This window comes from Sphaerodactylus townsendi, linkage group LG08 (genome assembly GCF_021028975.2).
Source record: "Sphaerodactylus townsendi isolate TG3544 linkage group LG08, MPM_Stown_v2.3, whole genome shotgun sequence".
NCBI lineage: Eukaryota > Metazoa > Chordata > Lepidosauria > Squamata > Sphaerodactylidae > Sphaerodactylus > Sphaerodactylus townsendi.
Genome location: NC_059432.1, coordinates 52389985 through 52416638, shown reverse-complemented (window position 1 = coordinate 52416638; position 26654 = coordinate 52389985). Strand labels below are relative to the sequence as shown.

General features: G+C 39.6%; 1 protein-coding gene across 1 annotated transcript; it reads left to right on the top strand.

The window, feature by feature from the left end:
* Positions 1-25603, top strand: LOC125437945 (inactive pancreatic lipase-related protein 1-like). Its single transcript, XM_048506039.1, has 12 exons — positions 1-49; positions 1327-1481; positions 1780-1905; positions 5128-5262; positions 6801-6909; positions 11143-11262; positions 11348-11467; positions 15715-15833; positions 17702-17831; positions 19754-19865; positions 23308-23475; positions 25540-25603. Exons 1-12 carry the CDS (start codon positions 1-3, stop codon positions 25601-25603), a joined length of 1407 nt encoding a protein of 468 aa, XP_048361996.1.
* Positions 25604-26654: the final 1051 nt, after the last annotated feature.

The following is a 26654-nucleotide window of genomic DNA, read 5'->3' as shown; positions in this document are numbered from 1 at the left end:
ATGTTTGTGTTTTGGAGCATTGCACTTCTACTGATTGATGCAGCTAAAGGTGAGAGATTAAAAAGACCATTATTTCTACTATGACACTATAACAATAACAAATTTGTTTGAGTCTATAGAACTGTTAATTTGTGTGGTATCAGTACAGTATCAGATAATGGGACATGAGCAGTATCATACAATATAGTAAGTATGTTGACTGAAAACAAGATTGAAGGGATATTGTGGCAGGCACAAGAAATGGTGGATCTTGTCTTTTAACACAGGAATACTTCACAAAGAAAGATTTTATTATTAATAACTGCATTTATAAGGGCTTTCAAAGAGCTTCACTAACAGTCCTGTAATGCATTGTTAGCCACATATTGCAATAGATCAGGGTAGAATTTGTTTCCAGTGTAGCTACATTCCCATCAGTTTTCTACCAGCATGGCCAATTGGCCATGCTAACAGAGGCTGATGGGAATTGTAGTTCCTGAACATCTGGAGAGCCGCAGGTTCCCTACCCCTGGGGTAGACGATGGAGTCCAAGAGAGATATTAAGTCTCAAGCCACATGGTGAATTCTTGGCAAAAGTAAGACTGACCAATGGACCTCCCAGATCATTTTCTTAGCTATTATACTCCACAAACTTCTGGAATACCTAATACCAACCTGGTTTAGGATTCAGAAAACACAACTACGTGTTATAAACAAACAAATCTGTACAACAGAACCTTGATAGCCATTTCTCTATCTCTCTTTTCTTTTTTAAAGAGAACAGTAGCATCAGAAAGGAGGCAATTTGAAATGGAGGAAAAATGCTTAATCTTTCCCTAACCCCCACTCAAAACCCTCTCAATAGCTGCTTTCCCTCCATGGAATTCCTAGTTGCATCCTAGGAGCGTTCACCCCATGAATTCCAGAGTCCATTTTCCATGAAGATCCATCTCAAGATTTTGAATCAAATATATGACAAATAAACTGAACTAGTAAATTGGAGAATCTGAACATTTTTCTTAATTTTCATGATTGTACCTAGAGGCATTGTTTTGGCTTGCCATAGAATTGGGCATTCTTGGCAGGGCACAGAATGAAAGTCAATCTGAAGGAAACATGGGGGTAGTTGTGGAGGTTTAAGACATAAACTATTATGGCATGATGGTAATTGTAAGGAAAAAGGGTGGATTCAAAAGGATCTTCTGTCAATATTATCAAAAAAACTCCTTTGAGTAATTTGGATATACCTGGGCAACAAAGATGCTATATGAAATCAGAGCAGAGATGCTATACTAGGAAATAATTCTCATTGTTTTCATACTACACTTATTTGGTTCACAAAAATAGGAGCTGAAGTTTGCTATGACCGACTAGGCTGCTTTACAGATGACATACCATGGTCTGGAACTGCTGAACGACCAATCAAAAGATTACCCTGGTCTCCAGAGAAAATAAACACTCGCTTCCTTCTCTACACCAAAAACAACCCCAATAACTTTCAGGTAAGGTTTACTGTACTAGTTAAACATTATAAGATTCTCCCATGTGCTGAATAAAATGAGAAAATATGAGGATGATTCTGATAATCCCAAGAGAACTATTTACAAAACTCACCTTTAGCAAAAAGTATAACCACCAGTTTCCGTATCACAGTTTTAAATCTCAGTCAGTGTTAGGAGTAGACGAAGAGGCATATGTAACTTAAGATCAGTATTTTATAATCCTAAAGTTGTTTTGGTTTGTTTTTAGCAGGATGAAGGGGGAATGCCTAGTGATTATATTGCTTTATATCTTTTGCAGGAAATCACAGCAATTAAACCAGAAACAATTGATTACTCAAACTTCAATGCCAGCAAGATGACACGCTTTATTACTCATGGGTTTGTAGACCAGGGTGAGGAAAACTGGTTGTCAGATATGTGCAAGGTACAATACAATGCAATTGTTCTTAAAATCAGTACATATCAAGACAGGTGTCAGCTTAGCATTATCATTTTTCTATACTTTGCCAAACAGATGCGGCAATTTTTAAAAAATCCCCATCAGTTGTCCTTTAGTTATGAAGTTTGCCAAGAATAATAGATATGTGTTGTGGGAGGGATATAAAGATCATGTCATTCTATTCCCGTGGTGGCGAACCTTTGGCACTCCATAACATCTGGAGTGCCAAAGGTTCACCACCACTGTTCTATTCTATACTGTGAAGCCAAACCATGCTGGCAGGGGCTGATGGGAATCGTAGTCCATAACATCTGGAGTGCCAAAGGTTCGCCACCACTGTTATATTCCATACTGTGAAGCCAGACCAGCCACACTCAAATATTAACTATGATTTTGAAAATGTGACCTGAGGAGCTCTGAAAGCAGACATATTTGCCACACTTGATTGAGCCATGAAGTATTCACTGCTGACTCCTTCCCAATCAGAGCATCTTAGAAAGCTTTGCACAAATTTGTTTTGGTGGAGAATATGAAGGGAAGGCCAATGAGGCAACCTGCTATTTTTCAGAGATTCTTCTACATCGTAAGGATTTTCCTATGGGGAAAGGAAGTACATCATTCGGCCATATCATCTCCCATTTCAACTGATATGCTTGCCCTGGTCTCCAAATGAGAAACTGAGACAACCTAGAGACCTTGATTACTCTTGGGAAAGTTCAAACATTTTCTTTACCAGAAGTATTCAGAAGAATTACTTGGACACATGTACATAGCAGCATTCCATATTCCTGGTTTAGGGCACACCAAAGAGAACTGTAGAGGCCAGTATTCACAAAGAAGACATACAAAGGTCTAAAAGAGTTTGCACTTTCTTACACTACTTTGCACCATTTACACAGCCCCTATCCAGCATTTCAGTGCAAACACATAAAAGGAGGGCCATGCCCCTAAATTAGGCTCAAGGCATATTCCAATACTTCTATATGCTGATGATACCATCCTTCTATCTCGCTCAAAAGTTGGACTTAGTCGACTGCTGAATAGATGTGGGCAGTACTGTACAGATAACGGACTAGTCATCAATTATCAAAAGACCAAGATTTTGATCTTTGCCAAACAATACAAAAAACATAACTGGGCGATTAATAAAGTGCCAGTGGAGAAGGTTAACCAATACACATATCTTGGAATTACATTTTCTTATAACCTCTCCTGGTTACCCCACAAAAAAGCTGCTATTGCAGCTGCTACCATCAGTTATTCTGCCATTGCACGCTTCTTTTATGGAAAGGGCCACTCCCTTGTCCCAGCAGCACTAAAAAAATCTTTTAACTCTAAGATAGAAGCGAGTTACTTTATGGAGTACCTATCTGGCTCCAAGCAGTTGACGACTCCTTGAATACTGTCCAATCCAAATTTTTCCGTGAAAATTATGGGCCTGCCAAATTGTGACCGTATGCGGCCCTCTGTTTAGAACTGGGCCAAAATTCATTAGTTTATAGGGCTTGGTTGAGAGCTTTTAAATTTTGGCTTCGCCTGCATTTCTCGCATGATGAGCACTCGCTGACTCACCTACTTTTGTCTGATACTCAGGCTAATCCATGGTTCTCTGATCGAAAGAAAGATTGAATCACTTTGGTATATCTCTCGACTCGCTTTTCCCGCTATCTAGTTCAGAATCCTACAACTTGTTAAAACAAAAAATTGTTGGAAAGCTTAATGGATTAATTTATTTAGGGCTGCTATGAAAACTTGTTCACCCTTACATCTTTCAATACCCCTATATCAAAACAGGATGGCTCCCTATTTGTATTTTTTTTTTTTTTGACTAATCCAATGCAGAGAAGAGCCCTCACACTTGCTCGCTTCAATGTTTTCCCCTCCGCTTTATTGCGTGGTAGATTTAACAACTTGGAAATTAGCGAAAGGGTATGCTCTTGTGGTGAACAACAAATTGAAACATTGGCACATCAACTGCTTTGCTGCCCTAAATCTGCTAATATCAGATCAAAATATTCCAACATTCTTTCTAGGATACCTAGTGAAATGGAAGAATCAGGTAGACTTCCTTTCCTTCTGGACAATTCTGACAATGAAACTTGTGAATTGGTTGCAAAATTTTTACTGGAGGTGATGCACAATCAATAATTTATATTTTATCTTAAACCTTTGTATTTGTATACCTTTTATCTTAAACCTTTGTATTTGTATACCTTTTATCACAGGTTTTTTTATTGTGTTATGATTATTGTTATGCCAAATAAAGGCTTATTATTATTATAAAAGGAGGGACTAATTTTCTTCTGTAAGGTAGAGTATCCTCAGGTAACCAGGTTAAGTCATGAAACATGACAAGATGAATATACCACCAGATAGCCATCAACCAATATGGTTGCAATCTAGGCACAACTGAGAAATACAGTGCAAACTAGGAATAAGTTTAGTGTGGCTGATTATGCAAAAGGCATCTGCTGCACAATGGGGAAAATGTGTGTCACTACAAGATTTCTTGTAAAGATGTATTTCCTTCAGTCCTGCTTTCACTTTCTATTCTCCCCGTGGCAAGTGAAACCACTTCTACCATGAATTTAATTTTGCTTCACAACCAGAGCAGGCACAGCTTTGCACTGGACCTCTTCCCTCTGCCCACAGCTGGCCTGCCAATCTCATACCCCTTGCACTGCTTTACACATTTCCTCCTTGCCCTCCTCTTGCCAACTTCTTCCCATTTCTCTAAATGCTTGTATTGAGCTATCAATATATTGAAAGAATACAGCTGACTTTTGCAAAGTAGCAGCACAAGCAGGGTCTGTTTCTGGCTCTAGCTCACCTCCCCCACACTGCTTCTGCCCTCCCCGATGATCAGGAGGGTTTTTAAAAAACTTTATTTCTGACAAGCCTCTTTTTAAGAACAAGCCGGGGAAGGGGGGAGGGAATATCAGCTGTACTATTTGTGTGATGAGATCTGTGCCTTTAAGAAGGGTGGAATTAAGAAAGCCAGGAACCGAGGCCCGTTAAGACTTCTTAAAGCAGCTGCGGGTCAGGCACTAGGGTGTCGCCTTGTATGTAAACAGAGGAATATGAGGAGAGCCCTCTGCAAATCCATAGCACAGAGAAAAGTTCTGAGGTAAGAATTCTCTGTGCAATCGGCCTATGTGTGGTTGCAAGCACTTTTCCCTAATGTCTGTTTTATGCTGTTTGCATCAGAGGATGTTTGAGGTAGAAGATGTAAACTGCATCTGCATAGACTGGAGTAAAGGTTCCAGGTGTCCATACACTATAGCAGCAAACAATATCCGTGTGGTGGGAGCTGAAGTGGCTTACTTTATAAAAACCCTTCAGGTAAGAGCATTTCAATCCACTGTATCATACTGCATCTTGTTCTGAAAGCCTTCCATAACTAAAAAAAAACCCTAATAATTTTTCAAGATTCACTTGTAAAGTAACTTTCAAGCAGATACAGAGACTTTAATGTTAATTCTACTACAAGACTCTATGTAGTTGGGGAGAGCAAAGGATCAGAAAATAAAATACCAATATTCTGTTGAGAATATGCAGACTTGATATCTATGCTACAGCTCCAAAGATTCCAAATGATAAAAAGGTAAAGCATTGAGAAAATCCCACAAAGATTTTTAGTGGGAAAAAATCCCACAAATAACAAAGATCATTTACAACTGTTTAGGGGGTGGGGAATCACGGAGATAATTTAGTACAAATATTCTCAAGAAGTTTATATTATTAGTTTATTATTATTATTAGTTTCACTGTAACGATATTACTAGTCCTAACATATTGTTAAGAACATTGTCTATACTACTTTTAGAACATGTTATTTTATTATTATTTTATTTTATTTTATTATTAATTTTATTATTATGACAATCAGGTTTATCCTGCAGACAAAACACCAGCCACCTCCAGCTGGTTTCTAAAATGGATCAGTGAATCAGGGCACTTAAATGAAGTCTAGAAAATTCAAGTTTTATACTTGATAACTGAAACTGAAAGATAATGACTCATTAAATTCTCTCCATGGCTGATACCTGAACCAAGTTCTCCAAAATTATAATCCAACGGCTTTGTTCACAAATGTGTACTGGTTTGTGATCTCAATAGCCAATTATCCATTCAAAGGACAGTTCTTGAAATGAAAGGAAGTAAGCTGTGAGATCCACAAGAATTGATATTGGAACCAACAACCAAGTTGTTCATTAATTATTAAGAATTGGGAATGAACAATGTAGTAGCCATATTTGCAGATGATACTAGTGAAAACCAAGGCAGATTGCAAAGATCCACAGGAACATTTCTCTAAAATGGGTGAGTGGGCAATAACATGGCAAATGAAAATCAACATTAAGTATAAGATGATGCACACTGAAACAGAACAAAAAAATCCAGTGGTTGAGACTGTGATTGAAGGAGATTTTGGGGCTGCAGTGGAAAGGTCATTGAAAACACTGGTATGGACCACTGGTCTGATCCAGCAGGCTCTGCTCAAGTTCTTATGTTCCAAGATAACAAGAAAATTGTGTGGCAAATATGGGTAATGAATGGGTTTAAGCTAAGTTCAGCATTTGGCAAAACGGTGATGTAATTGCTTTACCATATGGCCAGTTCAGATCCAATTGGAAATCATGGAATGGCCATGGTGAGCTAAACATGGATCAACTTTTAAGGTAAGCAGATTGTAAAACACTGACAGAATTACTTTATGCACGCCAAACTTAACATAAATCCACTTAAGCCATTTCTCTTATGAACTGTCTCTGTACTGTTCAGAACTTTTCATATGAGCCCCAAATCCAATATTTCTTTGGTCAAAACACCTAAAAATATACATGTTCTGTTTTCTTTACAACTGTTCTCATCATTAGGCAAAGTATGGCTACTCTCCTTCCATGATACACTTTATTGGCCATAGCCTTGGGGCACATGCTGCCGCTGAGATGGGAACCCAAGTACCCGGAATTGGACGAATAACAGGTAGGCAAATGCAATGCACAAAAATGGTATCAGACCAAGTACTGCTGGACCTGATTCTCACTTGGCATTTTGCACATATATAATGATAAGGGCTGAGTGACAAGAAATAAAGATGGTAATCAGCCCATAAATGTGAATGCACATCTGGCTGTATATGTGTTCTGTACACAACTGTTTTTTGTAAAATGGTATTTGGAGTCATAGTTTCTTATCCTGAAAACTGTGACAAATTTAGCAATTGTTATTAGGATCAGATACAACCTTTAAAATCCAGCAGTGACCTTCTAATGTTGGCTGATGGATTTCAGTACAGGCAAAGATTACTGATTTACTGAATCTGACACCATGCCAAAACATACACACACACACACACACTTTTATTATTATTCATTTATTCATTTACTCATTCATTCATTCATTCATTCATTCATTCATTCATTCATTCATTTATTCATTCATTTATTTGGCTTGCATACCGCCCTCCCTCGGAGAGCTCAGGGCGGTTCACAACACAGGGCGGTTCACAACGCAAAAACATGGCACCCATGTTACCTGAACCAATATCAACCTTCCCAAGGACACACGGAAAATTATTCTCTCTACACAGGAGGCATCATTCACCATGGCACATTCACAATGTACCTTTTCCCAATATTCTTGTACTAGAATCTCACATAAAGCTTTGTTATTGCTTCAAGCACACCCTTTTTGAAATACAGATAGCTACAGATTTGGCTAGCTACACAGATCCATTCTGAACAATAGCCCATTATATTCTGTTCACTTCTAAATCTTATAAGGACAGCAAAAAGTATTTTTCTCAAACCAGTGGGTAAGCATGGGTGGATTCCACATAGAGGTAGCTGTAAAAGTGTCCTTTGGCTGCAATGCTCAAGATGTCAGGTGCAAACAAACATCCACTTACGGTATGGTCACTGCTTTAAAAGATTGCACATGATCACTGCAACGATGCAGAGAGCAGGTTGACTGTAGGTTTCCTTCATGCATAGTACAATAAGTACGTCCCAGCAAAATCGGGAATGTGATATTCAGCTCATTAATGGCCAGAGCCTACAGAAAAGCAGCTCCAAAATTGGTTCGCCTTGAAAGTGACACAAGCAGCCAACTTGGAATTCTAAATTAGTGGGTGGCAGTGACAGGTGCAACTTGCATGTCCTGTGACAATGTGTATTTCCCCTGCACCTGGCTCATATCCAATGGGGTAGCGCAGAAGTACAGCACTTGGGATAGCTGAGCTGAATTACCTGAGCTGGTCCTGAGCACCTCCCTCCCTATGCTACACAGCGGCATATGGAAAGTTTCAACCACATGAAGGGGTATCATAGAATCATAGGTCGATTCCGCACTTGCATTATCGACCTAAGTTTGAGCTGCGTTCGACCTACGTGCTCTGCACAACCACTGGGATCAATGTGGTTTAGTTCCAGCTTCGCACCGTGTAATGGTCAAATTTCCGACTTCAGTTGGGAACTACTACTTTTTTGGGGAACCACGCTCGAACTCAGCTCGATTCCAGTAAAGTGTGGAATCTCTGGCGCCAGGAGTCCCCGTTCAGCCAATCACAGCTGTGTGTTTCAGGCATGCATAGAGTTGGAGAACCACTGCAGCGAAAAGCGCGCCAAATTTCTGACAAGAGGCGGGAGCTATGCAAATCTCACCCTCATCTGTACGGCGCTTTGTCACGTCACCTCTATGTAGCTCCTATGTAGGTTTTTTTTAAAAAGGGAAACACGGGGTCGCATTTCCTGCCATAGAACAGTAGCAAATCAGAATGGAGCAGTGAAGAGGCACTGGATGATCCCACCCTCCAAGCTGTGATCAAGCTGGTTGCAGTGGGGAACAACAATGGCTTTGACCTAGGTCAGTACCCTTCTCAGGGAACTGGGTCGAACCTATTTTACTCGTGTTTGGAATCGTCCATAGAGTTGGAAGAGACCCCAAGTGCCATCAAGTCCAACCCCTTGCAATGTAGGAACATACAATCAAAGCACTTCTGACAGATGGCCAGCCTTTGTTATAAAACCTCCAAAGAAGGAGACTCCACCACAATCTAAGGTATGCATTCCACTGTCGAGCAGCCCTTATTGTCAGGATGTTTTTCCTGATGTTTAGGTGGAATCCCTTTTCCTTCACCTTGAACTTATTACTCCTGGTCCTAGTTCTGGAGCAGCAGAAAACAAGCTTGCTCCCTCACCAACATGACATCCCTTCAATATCTAAACATGGCTATCATGTCACTTCTTAACCTTCTCTTCACCAGGCTAAACATACCCAGCTCCCCAAGTCTCTCCTCATGGGGCATGGATTCTAGACCTTTTGTTATTTTGGCTGCCCTCCTCTGGACCCATTCCAGCTTGTCAATATAATTTGTCTCCTCCTAGACCTATTGAAAATATTTTTACTGAAAATCTTTTTGTGTCATTTGAAGATTACTCCAGAACTAATGGCTAAGAACCACAGCCTTCATATTTTCCACCCAGTTTTCTGGACTATCAAATTAAATACAGATTAATCAGATTTTTTTAAAAAATATCAAGTACTCTAAAATTAGACTTTTAGCAAGGCTTTAGATTTAATTAATTATTATTTAGACTCATTATTCATCACACAAGCATTTTTGTGTACCACAAATGATATCAAAAGTTATTAAATCAACTGTTTTCTATTAGAGAATTTCTTGCAAAGACTTGGGTCTAGCCCTCCTTGAAACAAAAACCTGAAATAGTCAGGTTAATACCAACTTTACAGATGCAGAAGGGCCAAGAAGCACAACACTTACATAGTAATAGAAGTTCACAGATTTTTGGGCTTGCCATTAAAATCTGCAAATCTGTTACAGATATATGAAAACCCAAAGAAGAGTTAATGCTAGAAAAGTTAATTAAGTAAACAGTTTGGAGAAATGTGAACACACATTTCAGATTCTAGGCCCCCATCGTAATAAAACTGAGTTACTGAAAATCAGCAGCCCATTTGATCCTGAATAACTAGATTAAAGTCAAGTGATCCTGACGTAAATAACTAGTGGTGTTTTTATCAGTAACAAGGCCGTATATTTGCGAATGCCAGTAAATTGGAGATGAATGAAAATATTGCATTTTTAGACAATTTTTTCAATCGTATAGAAGAGACTGTCCAAGAGCTTGGTTCAATGATTTAGAGTTCTCTAGTAATGAGCATTTATTGACACTACAACATTTTGGAGAGTTGGCTCCTAGCCAGCTGCCAGTACAGAGTCTAACGGAAATGGTTTGAAGAGGAGTTGTTCATTCTCTTGATGTTCTCATAGATGTGCTGCACAACAGCACTTCAGCTATAAAGCTCGGAACAGATCATTAGTCAGATACAACTACAGTGAACTACAGACACTGCAGATTGCAGAATCACGTTTTTTTGTCACAAATTCCACAGGAGTAAGACCAGCTGTACAGTCAAGACAGCTGTATGTTTTTTCTAACATTCTACAAATATTATTTTCAGAAAATTGTGTCTATCATGAAATGAAGACAGTTGCTCAGTTTTAAATTTGCTGCCAATAATCTACCTGGAGAACAATCTCCTCCAGTCAGATTTAGTGTGTGCGTGTGTGTTGGGGGGGGGGGGGGATAGTATGACACAAATTGGCCAAGTGTTTACAAAATCTTGATCTTGAAGATTCATATATGTGTAATTGATTTTTTGTGCACTTAAAAGCTACCTTCAGTTTCTCTTTTTGCACCTTCTATTCTGCCAAGAATTTAGAAACATCCCAAGAGCCCTGCCCTAACTGGTTAGGTAAAAATATGTTGCACATTAATAAAGTTATGAAATTTCAAAGTTTGGCCACAGCTTCCTCCCTGTGCAGCAGAGAACATGGGGTCAGTGCTAAACACTTCATAAAAGCTTATTAAGAATTCATATTGAAATTAATCACATAAGATGACCATTCAGAGGAAAACTGCAAATGGAATACTACTATGAGAGAGAAACATTAAAGGAGCTAGGAAAAGTAAGTTTAGCTACCTGAAATCTATGTTGAAAATAAATACAAAATGTAACTGTTACACATTTCCCCAAACCACAGACATTGTAAGTGCCTTAATTCTTTTCTCAAATCAGAGGGCTGAGTCATCAGAACTGGATGTCTGTCTGTTTTTTAAGAGTACAATCTAGCCCTGTTTAATTGTTGGTCTACAACTGCCTCTCTTAAAATCCACATGTATACTTTTATAGGTCTAGATCCTGCTCAGCCATATTTTCAAGGCACACCACCCATAGTGAGGTTGGATAAGAATGATGCTGATTTTGTTGATGTTATTCATACTGATTCAGCTCCAACCATTCCAAACTTGGGTAAGTTGGCTATGCTGCATAAATTGAGCAATAATATTAATAAGTTTTCAAAAATCAAGACCTTTATCAATTATGAATATTCCAGGCTTTGGAATGAGTCAAGCTGTGGGACACCTTGATTTTTACCCAAATGGAGGAGAATACATGCCAGGATGCAAGAAGAATATCATTTCACAAATAGTAGATATTGATGGAATCTGGGAAGGTAGGTGGAAAGATAACTTTTGCTAAAAGTAAAGAACTTTAACAAGGATTGATAGTATAAGAACTATACCAAAGAAAAGGGAATAACACTTCTCACAAATGCACTGAAACCAAAAGGACTTGTTTTCATGTTTACCATCTTGATCCAATTAAAGTTTACATACAAGAAATGTGGCTGGCTGAAGAACCATATGCACAAATGGGTGCTGATACATCTCACTCCCCATTACCATTACAGGATCAACAAGTTGCATCTGAGAATAAAAAAACTTATATAATGAGGTCTTCATTTAAGTTTATGGGGTATCCTCACCTTCAGATTTTAGATTGTTGAGAACCAGTGTGCCCTAACAGCTTATTATCTAAAATTCAGCACACCAGAGTAAAACAATAAAAGAGGAGGGAAAGACAGGCAGGAATAAAAGTGGAATACACATTCATTCCACATTTTGGCTCACTTTGGGTAATTTATTGAGGTTTAAGACTGTATCAATCCTCTAAAGTCTTCACAAGAAAGATGGATTTTGAGGAGAGATTAGAAGAAAGTAAGAGAAATTGTATTGTTGAAGGTTTTCACGGCCGGAATCACTGGAGTGTTGTGTGGTTTTCGGGCTGCATGGTTGTGTTCTAGTAGCATTTTCTCCTGTATTGCCGTGTTTTACTAGCATTTTCCCCTGATGTTTCAGAGATCCTCTGAAGATGCCAGCCACAGATGCAGGTGAAATGTCTGGAGAAAATGCTACTAGAACACAGCCATACAGCCCGGAAACCACACAACACCCCAAGAGAAATTGTGTTCAGTGACCCAATCTCAAGCATAAAGGGCAGTAAGGGAGGGTAGAGGTGTTTGAGGTAGCTCAGGGTGGTGCAGCAACAAGGATGAACATCACAGGAAAGGACATATAATACAAGAAAGGAAAGTTCATGGAGGGCTTTGAAGGGAAGGATGAGGAGATTGTATTGTATTGGGAGGAGGACAGGAAGCCAGCTTGGAATTTAAGGCAGGAAAGCATCTTCATCAAGGGGGTGTGGGTGGAGAGAAAGGAAACAGTCTTGGCTTGAATACAGGGCAATGGAGACCTTATCAGTTGATATGGAAAATGTACAAAAGGAGGAGAATTTTAGAATAAAAATAAGATTTGGTTTTTGACATATTGGGCAGGATCAAGTTCAAGGACCTCATGAGGTCCACTCAAGGGTCCCCTCTCTTTCTGTCACTTCCTTTCTTCCCAAAGCCAAATTATTCCTTCCCAGGATCCCAGGACCCATAATAGCCATGTTTGTCAGGGAACTGAAGTGGGAATGGAAAAGGGGGCAAAATCACTCTTTTCCCATCAGCAGAGCTCCACTCATGCAAGTGCCAGGAGGGAGAAATTTCACCCCCTGCCCATTGGTCCTTCCTGATCCACATGACTATTACTCTATTTGGCTTCCACAGTTCTTCAAATAAACTTTACAATAGTCTGAAATGGCTGTTGGGGGAAGGGTAATACTGGGAAGAACAGCAGCTGTTAGCACTTTCCACTGACAGACTGTGAGACACAATCCATAGACAGCATCACAACATACAAGAAAGACTATCAGACCAGAAAGTGAAGATAAGGAACCAGGTGGGAAGGAGAAATTTTCAGGTGGAGGTACAAAGATATACCAAATGTATAGTACTTATGTCTGAATTTCATAAAGGCAATTTCTTTATCTGCTTCATTTATATAGTGCCATTCTTCCCAGTGGCTTACACTAGCCTCTCCTCCACTGTTATCCTTAAAACAGCTTTGTGAGCTAGGGTGGGCTGAGTGCATGTAACTTGTCCAAAGACACCCAGCGAGCTACCATGGAAGCATAGAAAGTATAATCTGGGTCTTTCTGAACCAAGTCTGACACTCTGACCAATATTAATAACCTTTGTCTCGTTTTCAATGTTTGTTAATCTACTTACAAAAAAAACCTTTAGGGCCGGACCTCATGATAGTCAGTTTTTAAAGACAATTTTGTCTTATGAGCAACTTCATAAATTATGGTTGTGTTATATTAATAATAGCAACTCCTATTGAATACTTGTTCATGAAACCTCCCAAACTCATTATTCCCATCCATACTAAAGCTCCTCCCTGTCTGATGTATTTAACAGAAACCTTTTTTATTAAAGTGATTCAATAGAACATTTTCAATATTTTCTGTCATTAAGATGGCACATATTAAAAAGTCACAAAAAGTTAATTATGGTTGTTCCAGTGCACAATAAGCTTTCCCCAAGTAGCATACAGAACAGAAACAAACAGGAATTAATTGCCTGTCTCATCCAGAAAAGCTGCTGCCAACCAATTAAGTCAACATAAATATTGTTTAAACTATTCTAGCAGAGCGAGGATGCATTCAAAATTTAGGTATGGAATAATTTTTATATCTGGCTATTGCTAAATCTGTGAATAATAAGATGCCAGTATAACAGCAAATCCTAATCACATGGTTACCTATTCATTATGGAATTTCAAAGATACAAAGATAGCTTGAAATGGAACTGACTAGTTGCCTCTGCTTTTAATTTATACCCACTTAGAAATTGTGAATACTGACAGTTGCAGATTTACTACTCAAAATTGATTTCACTTCTAGTACCAAACGTTTGTGTCTGATATTTACTAGAACAGCCTAATCAGAAATCAAATGCCAAGTTAAAATGTGTCTGATGTCAGTTCAGGGAGAGTCAGGAAGCCATTTACAAGCTTTCTCCATGATATACTCCCATGAACTAGCAAAAGCCCCCCTTCCCGCCCCCCACCAATAATTTCATTCTAAGAAAAGGCCAGGAAAATAGCATCTCCTGCCCTAATAATTGAGAATGAACTTTCTTACAATGTTTAAACAGATTTTCATCACAGCCATTTTCATCAGTGTTCCTATCATTATGAGTAAGTATTAGTTTCAGACACTGGGCATCAGTCTCCATGATGAAATTCTCTATTATGAATTCAATGACACAGCAAATGCATAGGAAGTTTCATAGCACCAACAGATTGTCCATAAGGGAGTTTCCTACTTCTTTCTCTGTTCATCCCCTTGTACCCGCCACTCATTGCTACTGAGTATTACAAAGCAATTGGTAGCAATTTTTTAAAATGACAGTTGCTAAATCTATATAGTATTATAGTGACATAGCAATATAGCAACTATCAATTTTTAAAGGCAAAAAATGCAGTGGCCCTTTGAGAAAAATGACAGGTGCAAAAGGAGGATAGCAGTGTGGGTGGAACCTTTGAAAATGCTTACTTTGAAAATGCTCCAGGCAGTGTGCTAATCAAACACATTAGTATTATTTCCAGAAATATTATACTAACCAGCTTGGAGAAAGATCAAAATGAACAGGGGAAAACCTGAATGGTGGAGGCACACACCAATTCAGTATAGAAGCCAATGACATGTATGCAGCCAAAAGCAGAAAATTATATAAATATAATTAAGACCTGTTACTAAGATGATAGTGACATTTGACTGTCTTTTTTCTGCTTTTGGCTGCACACACACACACACATATATATGGCTGCATAGTTGTTTTCACTTCTAGTACCAAACGTATATATTTACATCTGTAAGACAGACCATAAAGCCCTACTGGAGATACCAGAAGTCAAGTTTCATATAAAAAACACTCTCCCATTGTGCAACTTCATTGTTTAGTGAGCCAACGTACAAATATTGTTCAGTTGAGCCTTGCAAAACTGCATTATTGAGCAGTCTGGAATTTGAAGAACCGTGACTCAGGGCTTCTGAACTGTGATATGAAGCTGTATCTACCAAGATGAAAATAATTACCCATCTTTAAAGTGTTACCCCTTGGAACAGTTTTGTTCATACTAGCTACCATCAGTAATAGAATATTCTTATCAAAGAACACTTTTCTTCACAATGTATAAAACGCAGACCAGTCATGAAGCTCCCTCTGGTACTAATGCAGCACTGGTTTAAAGCAAGTTCTGATGTAACTCAGCATTTTCTGAACCTGCAACCAGGGTTTTACCTCTGCAGCTCTTTTACCAATGATATTTGCAAAGGGCAGTGGTTTAGTTTAACTATTAGCCCAAACTGCAAAGTGGTGATGAAACAAATATCAGGAAAAAATAATAATTGCCACTCTGTCCAGGAATGGAAAGTAATCCACAGGTATGCATCTAACCTTTGTCAAACCACTTGTTATGAAGTAGTCAAAAATAAACTGCAGTATATAACACTTGCTTCTTTTTTTCGAAGGAACCCGTGATTTTGTGGCCTGTAATCACTTGCGGAGCTACAAGTATTATTCTGACAGCATTCTCTATCCAGATGGATTTCTAGGCTACGCCTGTGCAGGATACAACTTATTTGAAACAGTATGTTATTTGTCTATCACAGAAAAATATTATTTCAGGCAGTTGTCATTTCATATCCAGACAGTAGACTACAGACTTCCAGTCATTAAGTGCTTGAACAGTGCAGGCTGGATCTAAGATGCCTTTCAGCATGTTGAAGGTGCTTTCCACTCAAGGAAGTAATGTTTTACAACTCATACTAACACACTGTGCAAGAAAAATGAAAATAAATCCAAAGATGTATTTCTGCTTGAACTAAAAACTATAAAATGGTTTGCACAAACATTTGAACAAGTGTAAGAACTATATAATTGAGTATTATAGCATTATGAGCAAAGGACCTCCAGAACTTGTGGGAAGAATTTCATTTCCCCTGTATCCTCTCTTCCACTATTTCCTCTTTCTCTTCCTCATGAGTCCCCATATCCTCTACCTTTCCCCTGCTTTTTTCCTTCCTTCCTTCCTTCCTTCCTTCCTTCCTTCCTTCCTTCCTTCCTTCCTTCCTTCCTTCCTTCCTTCCTTCCCCACCCACTAACTAACTTACTTTTAACTGTTCCCCATTATTCAGTTTTTACCTCTTCCCTCCCCCTGAGCGGCTTCTCCTCAGGAAATGTCTGAGTTGTACAGTGAGTTGTACAGCATCAGCTGCAGCTGATGGGAAAGGCTTCAGAGACCTTCCTCCATCAGGAAGCAAAATATGATGAAATAACTTCCAGGGCTGTTTTGGAATACATTACTGAAACCAGACAGCCCACACAGTATAGAGGCTAAGATATTGCACTAGGATGTGAGAATTCCAGGTTCAGATCCCCATTCTGTCGTGGAAGCTGGCTGAATTACCTTAGGCTAGTCACAGTCTCTCAGCCTAACTTGTGAGGATAGAGAAGAAGGATGAGCACTGGGTCCCCATTGGGGAGAAAGGTGGAGTATTAATAAGTGGATAAAATAAATAAAAATAAAAACCAAACATTTGAAGAATGAGCAATATTGTTATGGCTGATGAGCAACCTCCAGTGGCCACTGAGAGCTCAGCAAGCATTAAAAAAATCTACAGACATTATTTCAGTTATTTTGGGGAACTTTAATCTCCAAAATATGTAGATTTCAGATTTTTCTGCAAATCTAGAAGAAGAAGAGTTTGGATTTATATCCCCCCTTTCTCTCCTGTAGGAGACTCAAAGGGGCTTACAATCTCCTTGCCCTTCCCCCCTCACAACAAACACCCTGTGAGGTAGGTGGGGCTGAATCTACCACTTCATTTAGGTGTGCAGAGAATTCTCTCAATCTGTCCTTTGCTCAGTTTGTGGATCTGTTAATCAGCACAGCTGAGAATTAGCTCGATGATATATACTCTTGGGTAAGCATTTGCAAAATCATTCTCTGTTCAATATGTTTGTGCAGGGGGAAAGTCAAGCTTGTTCTGGGATTTTAGGGTAATGTTGGCTGTTAAGAACAATCAACGAGTCACTATAGACTAGTGGGTGGAACAAGAGACTGGTGGTGACAGGATGGTGAGCAAACTGTCCACTAGTTCAACCATAAAAAAATTAAAATAATCTAATTAATACATTAGTTTTCAATGACAAAGGAATATGATAAAATGTCATTAATTCCAATTGCTTACCCTTTCCTGTGAATTTTCAGGACAATAGGGCCTGGAAACAGGAAGAGTATTCAAGGCAACCTTAGAGAAAATCTAATAATTTGTAAAATATCCTGACAAATGACAACCAAGGTAATCTTGGACAAAAGTAAAGAACAATTGTCAAGTGCAAGGCAAGGAAAAAGAAATGTCACTGTACCAGATTATTAGACAGAGCTTTGTTACGATCATTTTAAAGGAAGTTGCTGCATAATCAAAAGGAATTCTTCCAATTTTTTAAAATTAGGGAACCTGTTTCCCATGTCCCCAAGGCGGATGCCCCAAAATGGGTCACTATGCTGATGAATTTAAAAACAAAATCACCTCGGAATTTCAGAAGCTCTATCTGAATACCGGAGACGCCAAGATTTTTGCCCGTAAGTTACAATAATACATTTTAATTTCTTGGTTGTAAGAAACACTGAAAGTTGACTTCTAATATGTACCAACAGCTCCAAGTACCGGGTGAAACAATAAGCTGCTGATGTCCACTTTGCATATGGAGCAACAATGACATCATGCCAAGAAACATCCTTCTAATAGGGCACTTCAGTGAGTTCTGTTTTTGCACAGAAAAATGCACTGAATCTAGAAAACACCCAGAAAACAAAATTCCCATAGAGCAGAATTTTACATGGATCAATCAGGAATGCCTGCAAATCATCATGATCTATATACTAATAGTTAAGTCAGACAAATCTGAGGAGACATATATGTCCAGAGTATAAAGTTGTGAACAGGAAAGACAGAACTGTCCAGAAACTGAAAAGTACCTCAGGTTTCTATAAAAACCTGGAATCTTACAAAAAAATGGTTGGGTTGAAAAATTCCAAAATGATAACAGAAGCACCTATGGCTTTAAAAATGGATTCCCTCAGTGATCATCACTAGCCAACTATAGAATTCCATGCTTAGCATTTCTCTGAGTAAAAAGCAGGGAAGGGCTCTTTTCAGGGCTGTTTTGGCCTTTGAGGGAAGACTCCTTAGGACCAGAGCTGGGGCCAGGGTTATCAGCTCCAGGTTGTGAAATTCCTTGAGAATTTGGGATGGAGTCTAGAGAGGACAGGTTTTAGGAAGGAGATGGACTGGATAAAAGTCCACCTTCAAGAACAGCCATTTTCTCCAAGGGGACAGATTGCTGTCATCTGGAGATCAGCTGCAATTCCAGGAGATTTCCATGTACCACCTGGAGGTTGAAAACATTAGGCTTAACAGCATCCTCTAGATCATAGGTGTAAAACTCGCGGCCCTCCAGATGTTATGAACTATAGTTCCCATCATCCCCTGCCAGCAGGGATGATGGGAACTGTAGTCCATAACATCTGGAGGGCCGCTAGTTTGACACCAGTGCTCTAGATGACATGATACCACTTGACTTGCATGAATCAATTAGGACTAGCTGTTCGTTACTGTTCAATAGTACACTTTATGAAAACCAGTGTGGTGTAGTGATCAGAGCTTTAGAGAAGGGTCTGTAAGACCCAAGTTTGAATCCCCATATGACTATGAAAACTCACTGGGTGATTTGGGGACAGTCACATACTTCCATGTTATCCTACCTCACAGGGTTGAGAACAGACTAATGTAAGCTTCTTTGTTTCCCACTATGCTGAAAGGGTGGGATATAAATGAAGTGAATAAGAAATATGGCTGAACATGGGAGGTAGATAAAAGGTAGGTTATTAAATGGCTGAGAAAGGAGAGAATGAGATAGGGAAAGAGGAGAAGATATCAGCTTGCCAGTAGGAGGGAAAGAAGCAGTAGTGAAAGGAGGGGGGTTGAGGGAAAGTGAAGTGCCTTTCCACAAATCACTGAGGGTTCCCTACAATGCAAGTGGGCCTGGCCCAGTAGCCAATGCCATAAAACTATTATAGTTTTCCTAGGTAGAGATTTGGGTGGAGTGAAAATAGAGGGTTAAGGCAGGTTGGCTATTGGGTAGGAAGAAGAGAAGGCAGCATGAAAAGGGGAGAGGCTGTGGTGGCTGCCTGAGAAGGGAAACAGGAAATAGTGGGGGAGGGGGAAATGATACGATTCTCCACAAGTTCTTGTGGGTTCCAGTGTGTTTATTCTGATAGCAAAGTCTGCCAAATCTGAGGATACTGCAATCTGGTTACTGGAACAGCATATGGACAAAACAGATCTTCCCACAAACTTGCATTTGAATATATAAACCTTCCTTTGTGCTAAAAGTATTAACAGAAAATAAGTGCTTGAAATCAATATATGCTGTCATTGCAAGTAGGAAAACAAGCTCTAAATCCTGATTAAAACCAATCTTATTTTATGTGTGTTGAGACAGGTTGGAGGTACAAAATATCTATCACCTTGTCTGGGAAGAGCAGTGTCAGAGGATACATACATATTGCCCTATATGGAACTGGAGGGAACACAAGACAGTATCAAATTTTCAAGTAAGTTCAGTAAGACAAAATTTGCAGTGTTAGATATTTGATACTGAGTTTTCTATTTCTGAACTATTCTGTGATGACTGCACCTTTGTCCTCTGTTTTAGTGAAGGGTGCTAAATGCCAAGCACCTTTCAGCCCACTCTTTTCAGTCTGAGCTGCGTGTCAGAGACAGACCTTCAGTCCACAAGTCTGCGGGCCCAACCATTCCATGATGGGTCAACTTTTGGGGTGGGCTGCAGGAAGCTGTCTGCCCATTAACTGGCATACAGTCTGTGCTGCGATCAATTGCCCTAATCATCTTTGTTTCACCACCACCCCTTCCACCCAGGCATAAATGCCTCCACTGCCCATGATGTAGATATCTTTTTTGAAGGCATTATGACCAAAGGTGCATTTTATATGTGTTATTTGTTAAGTGCCATAAAGCTGACTTATGGTGACCCTATGAATTAATGTCCTCAAAAACATCCTTATCGTTAACAGCCTTGATCTGGTCTTGCAAACTGAGTGAGGGGGTTTCCTTGATTGAGTCAATCCATCTCATGTTGGGTCTTCCTCTTGTCCTGCTGCCATCAACTTTTGCTAGCGTTTTATCTTTTCTAGTGAATCCTTGTTTTCTGAGAATGTGACCAATGACAGCCTCAGTTTAGTCATTTTAGCATCTAGGGAGAGATCAGCTTATTTTGATTTAGAACCCACTTATTTGGGGTTTTTTGGCTGTCTATGGTATCCATAACACTGTCCTCCAGCACCACATTTCAATTGAATCAACTTTCTTCCTGTCAGCTTTCTTCACTGTCCAACTTTCACACTCATACATAGTAATGGAGAATACTATAGTAAAGTGATGCACATAGGGGCAAAAAATCCAAACTTCACATACACGCTACAGGGGTCAATGCTATCAGTCACAGACCAGGAAAGGGATTTAGGCGTCTTAGTTGATAGTTCCATGGGAATGTCAACTCAATGCATGGCAGCTGTGAAAAAGGCAAACTCTATGCTGGGGATAATTAGGAAAGGAATTGAGAATAAAACTGCAAGGATTGTCATGCCCTTATATAAAGCCGTGGTGTGACCGCACTTGGAGTACTGTGTTCAGTTCTGGTCGCCGCATCTCAAAAAGGATATCGAAGAGATAGAAAAAGTGCAGAGAAGGGCAACAAGGATGATTGAAGGATTGGAGCACCTTCCTTATGAGGAGAGGCTGCAGCGTTTGGGACTCTTTAGTTTGGAGAGGAGACGTCTGAGGGGGGATATGATTGAAGTCTATAAAATTATGCATGGGGTAGAAAATGTTGACAGAGAGAAATTTTTCTCTCTTTCTCACAATACTAGAACCAGGGGGCATTCATTGAAAATGCTGGGGGGAAGAATAAGGACTAATAAAAGGAAACATTTTTTCATGCAATGTGTGATTGGTGTTTGGAATATGCTGCCACAGGAGGTGGTTACGGCCACTAACCTGGATAGCTTTAAAAAGGGCTTGGACAGATTTATGGAGGAGAAGTCGATCTATGGCTACCAATCTTGATCCTCCTTGATCTGAGATTGCAAATGCCTTAGTAGACCAGGTGCTCAGGAGCAGCAGCAGCAGCAGGCCATTGCTTTCACATCCTGCATGTGAGCTCCCAAAGGCACCTGGTGGGCCATTGTGAGTAGCAGAATGCTGGACTAGATGGACTCTGGTCTGATCCAGCAGGCTAGTTCTTATGTTCTTAAATTGTGCAGACTGGAGAAGCGGCCTGTTCCCTTCAGGCTGAAAATGGCCTGGTGGGATCTACACCTCCAGGAGACCTTGCGAGCTCCAGGGTCTCATGGGAAGTGTAGTTCCCACCAGGCCATTTCAATGTGAAGGGAACAGGCTGCTTTTTCAGGTTGAACTAAGGTAAGGGGGGGTGAGGGGCAGGGCACCACGGGGGTGGGGCAGAAAACACACTGCACCAGGCGAACTGTGGCCCAGCTATGCCTCTGTTCAGCAGAGACAAGTTGCTGACTGTAAGCTGCTTTGAGAGTCCTTACAGAAAAGGAAAGTGGGGTATAAAAACAATCTGTCTTCTTCTAGAGCACATGCAAAGAGCTGCATAAGTTAATGGTTGGTTTATGCTGTTACAAGCCTGTTCTTTCCGGTCCCCCACCGTTCATCTTATATGTTGGTCAAATTGTGCTCAAATGTATCAATTATTAAACTAAATTAAACATTTCCCAATTAAAAGTACAGGCCTCCGAAGTACAATGGTGAGCATACACACTATTGGCTTAAAGTGTCACTACATGTAATTTTGAAGATAACATCAGTTGCCTGAGATCATATGTCTGGTTCAACAGTCATTTTTCTCTTTCCAAAGCTGGAAAATAATTATTTCCTCAGTACCTTTATTAAACTGCAGTGTCCAGGATTCTCTAAGGAAAACCAAAATAGTTAAACTGATAAATATCTGCAGTTCAGGTAGATGATTCTAAAATGGAATCAAACCTACAAATTCTGGAAGCAAGATTTTTTTGTGTCTAGTTCTTTATATTTGGCAATAATAAAATCAGGTCTAGATTCTAATTTCTGGTTCAAAATCTTCATTGATTTCAAGGTTGTTGCCATGGAATTCCTAGGTAGTTGGTTTTTAAAATACTGTCTCAATAACTTATGACATCTCACTGAAATTTAAAACAAATGCCATCTACATATTTACTGTTAGCAGTTGTACTTTCAAATGCTGTGCATTTCAGAAGGAAAAGGCCCTCTTGTTTCCTAAATTGTTGTAATTTAAGTTTCTATTTTTTGTTTGCTGTGATTGTGTGAGTTAAAAGCCCTGTTGTATTATTGCTGTAAAACATGCCACTTACAGCCTGCTATTTGTTTAGTCCAGCCACTAATATATATTTAATGCTGAAAAGTAGATTTAATAACAGGGGTATTTTAAACTATTTGTGTAATAATCATTTTCGGCTAGACTTAATTTAGGCAGACTCTAAAGCAATACCTTTTTTAAAAAATACCCTGACACAAAACACTATGCAAACTGACACATTCACCTTGTACAATGCAGGATTTTCTTTGTGCTTCTGTCATGCATTTAGACCAAGTCCATCCCAAAGATACCATAATTATACTAGCCATGGGGGACAGTATTCCTTCAACACATTTCTTGTCTCCAGACTTCATCATTTAGTGGAGAGGGGGAGATATGGGGGTGTGCTGTTGATAATAGTGTAACATCACTTCCAGGCTCAGCTCTGGAAGTGACAACATATCTGTCTAGGTATCACCAAAAACTCTATGGTAAAACCAGCTCCTAGAGAGGTGTGACATCACTTTTCGGTTCTTAACAGTTTTAAATGCAATGTTGGAACAGGGATCTCAACTTTTTTCAAACTAGTTCAAAATGGAGAAAACGAGGATGTATGTGTATAAAAAAACCCACTGTTCTTTTTTCCCCTCAACTCCAAGGGGGAAGCTCAACCCTGGTGAAACTTATTCAAACTTAATTGATGTAGAACTTAATGTTGGAACACTTACTAAGGTCAAGTTTCTTTGGAATAACAATATCATAAATCCAACATTACCGAGACTGGGAGCAGAAAAGATTACAGTACAAGATGGAGAACATAGGAATGTGTATGTATATATTTGCTGTTTATTTTAAGGAGTGAAATGCAAACCTAGTTATATATTAAATCATCTTTGTTCTGCATAGTTTGCAAAGGCTTTAACATACTAATCAATAGGATGCTATTGTTATGCTTAGTATTTTAAAATAGTTTATATCTGTCTTCATTAGACAATACTTGCAATTTAGCTAAGCCAGGGAAATTAGTTTGAGTGGGCAAATTACAATTTATGAAATAGTTATTTTATAAGTGGCAATCTGCATGGATTTGTGGGAGGCATCTCATTTCCCCCTCCCCCACTATTTCCTCCTTTTCCCCATAGCCTCTTCCCTTTTCCTGCTTCATTCTCTCCTGTGCAGCAGTGGCGCAGTGGCTAAGAGCAGGTGCACTCTTATCTGGAAGAACCGGGTTTGATTCCCAGCTCTGCTGCTTGAATTGTGGAGGCTTATCTGGGGAATTCAAATTAGCCTGCGCACTTGTACACATGCCAGCTGGGTGACCTTGGGCTAGTCACAGCTTTTCGGAGCTCTCTCAGCCCCACCCACCTCACAGGGTGTTTGTTGTGAGGGGGGGAAGGGCAAGGAGATTGTAAGCCCTTTTGAATCTCCTATAGGAGAGAAAGGGGGATATAAATCCAAACTCTTCTTCTTCCTTCCCACCCAACAGCCAACCTACCTTTATCTATTTCCTGTCTTTAGCTCCCACCCCTGGCAGCATCTTCCTAGAAAAAATTATGGCACATTTGTATGGTGGCAGCCACTGGGCTAGACTCACTTACATCATTGGGAACCATCAAGGTCTTGTGGGTGGGCAACTCATTTTCACTGTATCCCCCTCACTATTTCCTGTTTCCCTTCTATCAGCCACATATCTTCATCCTTTCCCTGTCTCCTCTCCTTCTCAGCCATTCACCAAAGTATATTTTATCTGCCTCCTATTTTCAGCTATATTTATTATTTATTTCTTTTCTACCCCCATCTTTCTCCACAGTGGACACTAAAGCAGTTTATGTTATTCTAATCTCTTCCTTCAACAAGTCGCTGAAGTAGGTTAGACTGATAGTACATGACTGGCCCCGAATCACCAAGTTCGTTTTCACAGTCAGAGTCAGACCCTGATCAGAACCTCTAAGCCACACTAGCTTTCATAGGGATGGCTGTTGTTGAATCATCCAGACATAATTTCGTTGTGCAAGTCGGGGTGGCACAAAGTCACCCCAAGATTGCTTCTAGGCCTAGGGTTGCCTATCTCCAGATGGGACCCGGAGATCCTCTGGAATTACAACTGAACACAAGGCAGCATATAGAGGCTTCCCAGGAGCTTTCCTGAACAAGAAGAAATGGCTTAGACATGTGCTCATGACACATGGAATCTAGTCTCCATTTAGGTTTCATTGCTACTGCTAATGTAGAGGCATTTGCACTGATTATGAACAGTCTAGACAGCAATTTTCCCACCTTGTCTTATCCCCCACAACCACTGTATTCCTCCATGCCACTGGAAGACTTTATTCAGTAGTTAGTAATTAACACTGCTGCAGCCTAATAATGTTTAAACTAAGTTGCCTCAATTTATTTCTTTTCAATTTAAAAAAACTCTTGTTTTCCCTTTTTGAAAGTGTGTGGCTTTTTTCATTGCAGAGTTATAAAGAAATATGTGCAGCCACTGCACCATTCTCCTTGTTTTTCTGCAACAAAATAGACTTTTTTTTAAAAAAATGAAAGTTGTAAATTCACAGAAACTAGTATATCATAACAGAGTTTTACAACATTATAGAGATATGTTCTGATTTTTTGAAAGAAAACCTGTTTGTGGGAAGGAATGAAGTTGAAGAAAGGAATATGGGGCTAATATAACTGGGATCTACAGAACTGCACATTTTTCTATCTATGTGGCTTCCAACACTGTAATCTTTACAGAATTTTCATACCAAATCAGACAATGAATTAGTTTTTTTAATTAATTTTGCTCACCCTGAATAATGCAAGTTAGCCTGCTTCTTTAAAAACAGAATTATAACATAAGAGTTGTCAGAAAGCATTTAAACTGACATTACTGTTTGTTTATCCAGATTCAATTTCTGTGGCAGCGAAACGGTAAGAGAAGACGTTCTCCAGACACTGGAACCATGCTAACAAAAAGCAAGGTCTGTAATGCAAATCTCAATAAAAAGTGATACTATTTGGTTACTCCATTTCAAAGGCTAAGCGTTTGTCATCATTATCTGCATATGTACTATTTGCTACACATAATTCTCCTCCCTACAATATTTAAAGGATGATCTAATAAGCAACGACACAAAACATAACTCCTCATTTCTGATGAAAGCCTCATTATCACATTAGTCCACAGCAGCAGAAACGTTACAAAGGTGCCAAATTCCTTCCCATAGAAAGAGAAGATCCCTGTGCACAAGAGTAATCACATGTTTTTCTGCCTTCCTTGCTGCCATGAATACTGTACCCTGTGTGGCTAGGCGAGCCCGGTGCGGACACTCCTTGCCTTGTTCTTTTGTGCTGGCAGTTTCATTGCCTACCCAGTAGGATTGCAACCAGTGGGAGACTCACTACATGTGGTGAACCTCACCAACAACATGCTGACATCACTCCACTTGCACCTGGATGCTCTATCATTTGTGTTGGGGAAATTGCTTCCCTGTTTGAGTAATTAGCAGAGTGAATAACAGACCATTGCTGTGATTATATAAAAAGAAGAAAACTTTACTTAACTAAATTAGGGTAGGGTATACATGGAATATAAAACAACACATCCTTACTATTCTAGTACAAACTTAGTTACAGAACTTAGGCACATGTGAGCCCACATGTGGCCTAGGCATTCACCTCTTAAGGTGATTCCATGTTACAAGTACAAGAGAAAAACCTTGTGTGCTAGTGTGCCTCATGTGCTGTGAGACAAAGAACATAGTTAACTTTTATAACCTCTGACCCACATGCTCTGTCTCACATAGGTGATGTCGGATTAACTGCCCAATGGCCTAATTAATGAACTGGTGATCAAGACACTGACCTCACTAGCTAATTAACACTAGTTAACCCCTTCTTGCCAGGACTGTGACAGACACTTGCAATTCCTAACAATTTGGACTAAACCCTATAGTTTAACCATAGAATTTGCCTAAATTCACACAGTGGTGGCGAACCTTTGGCACTCCAGATGTTATGG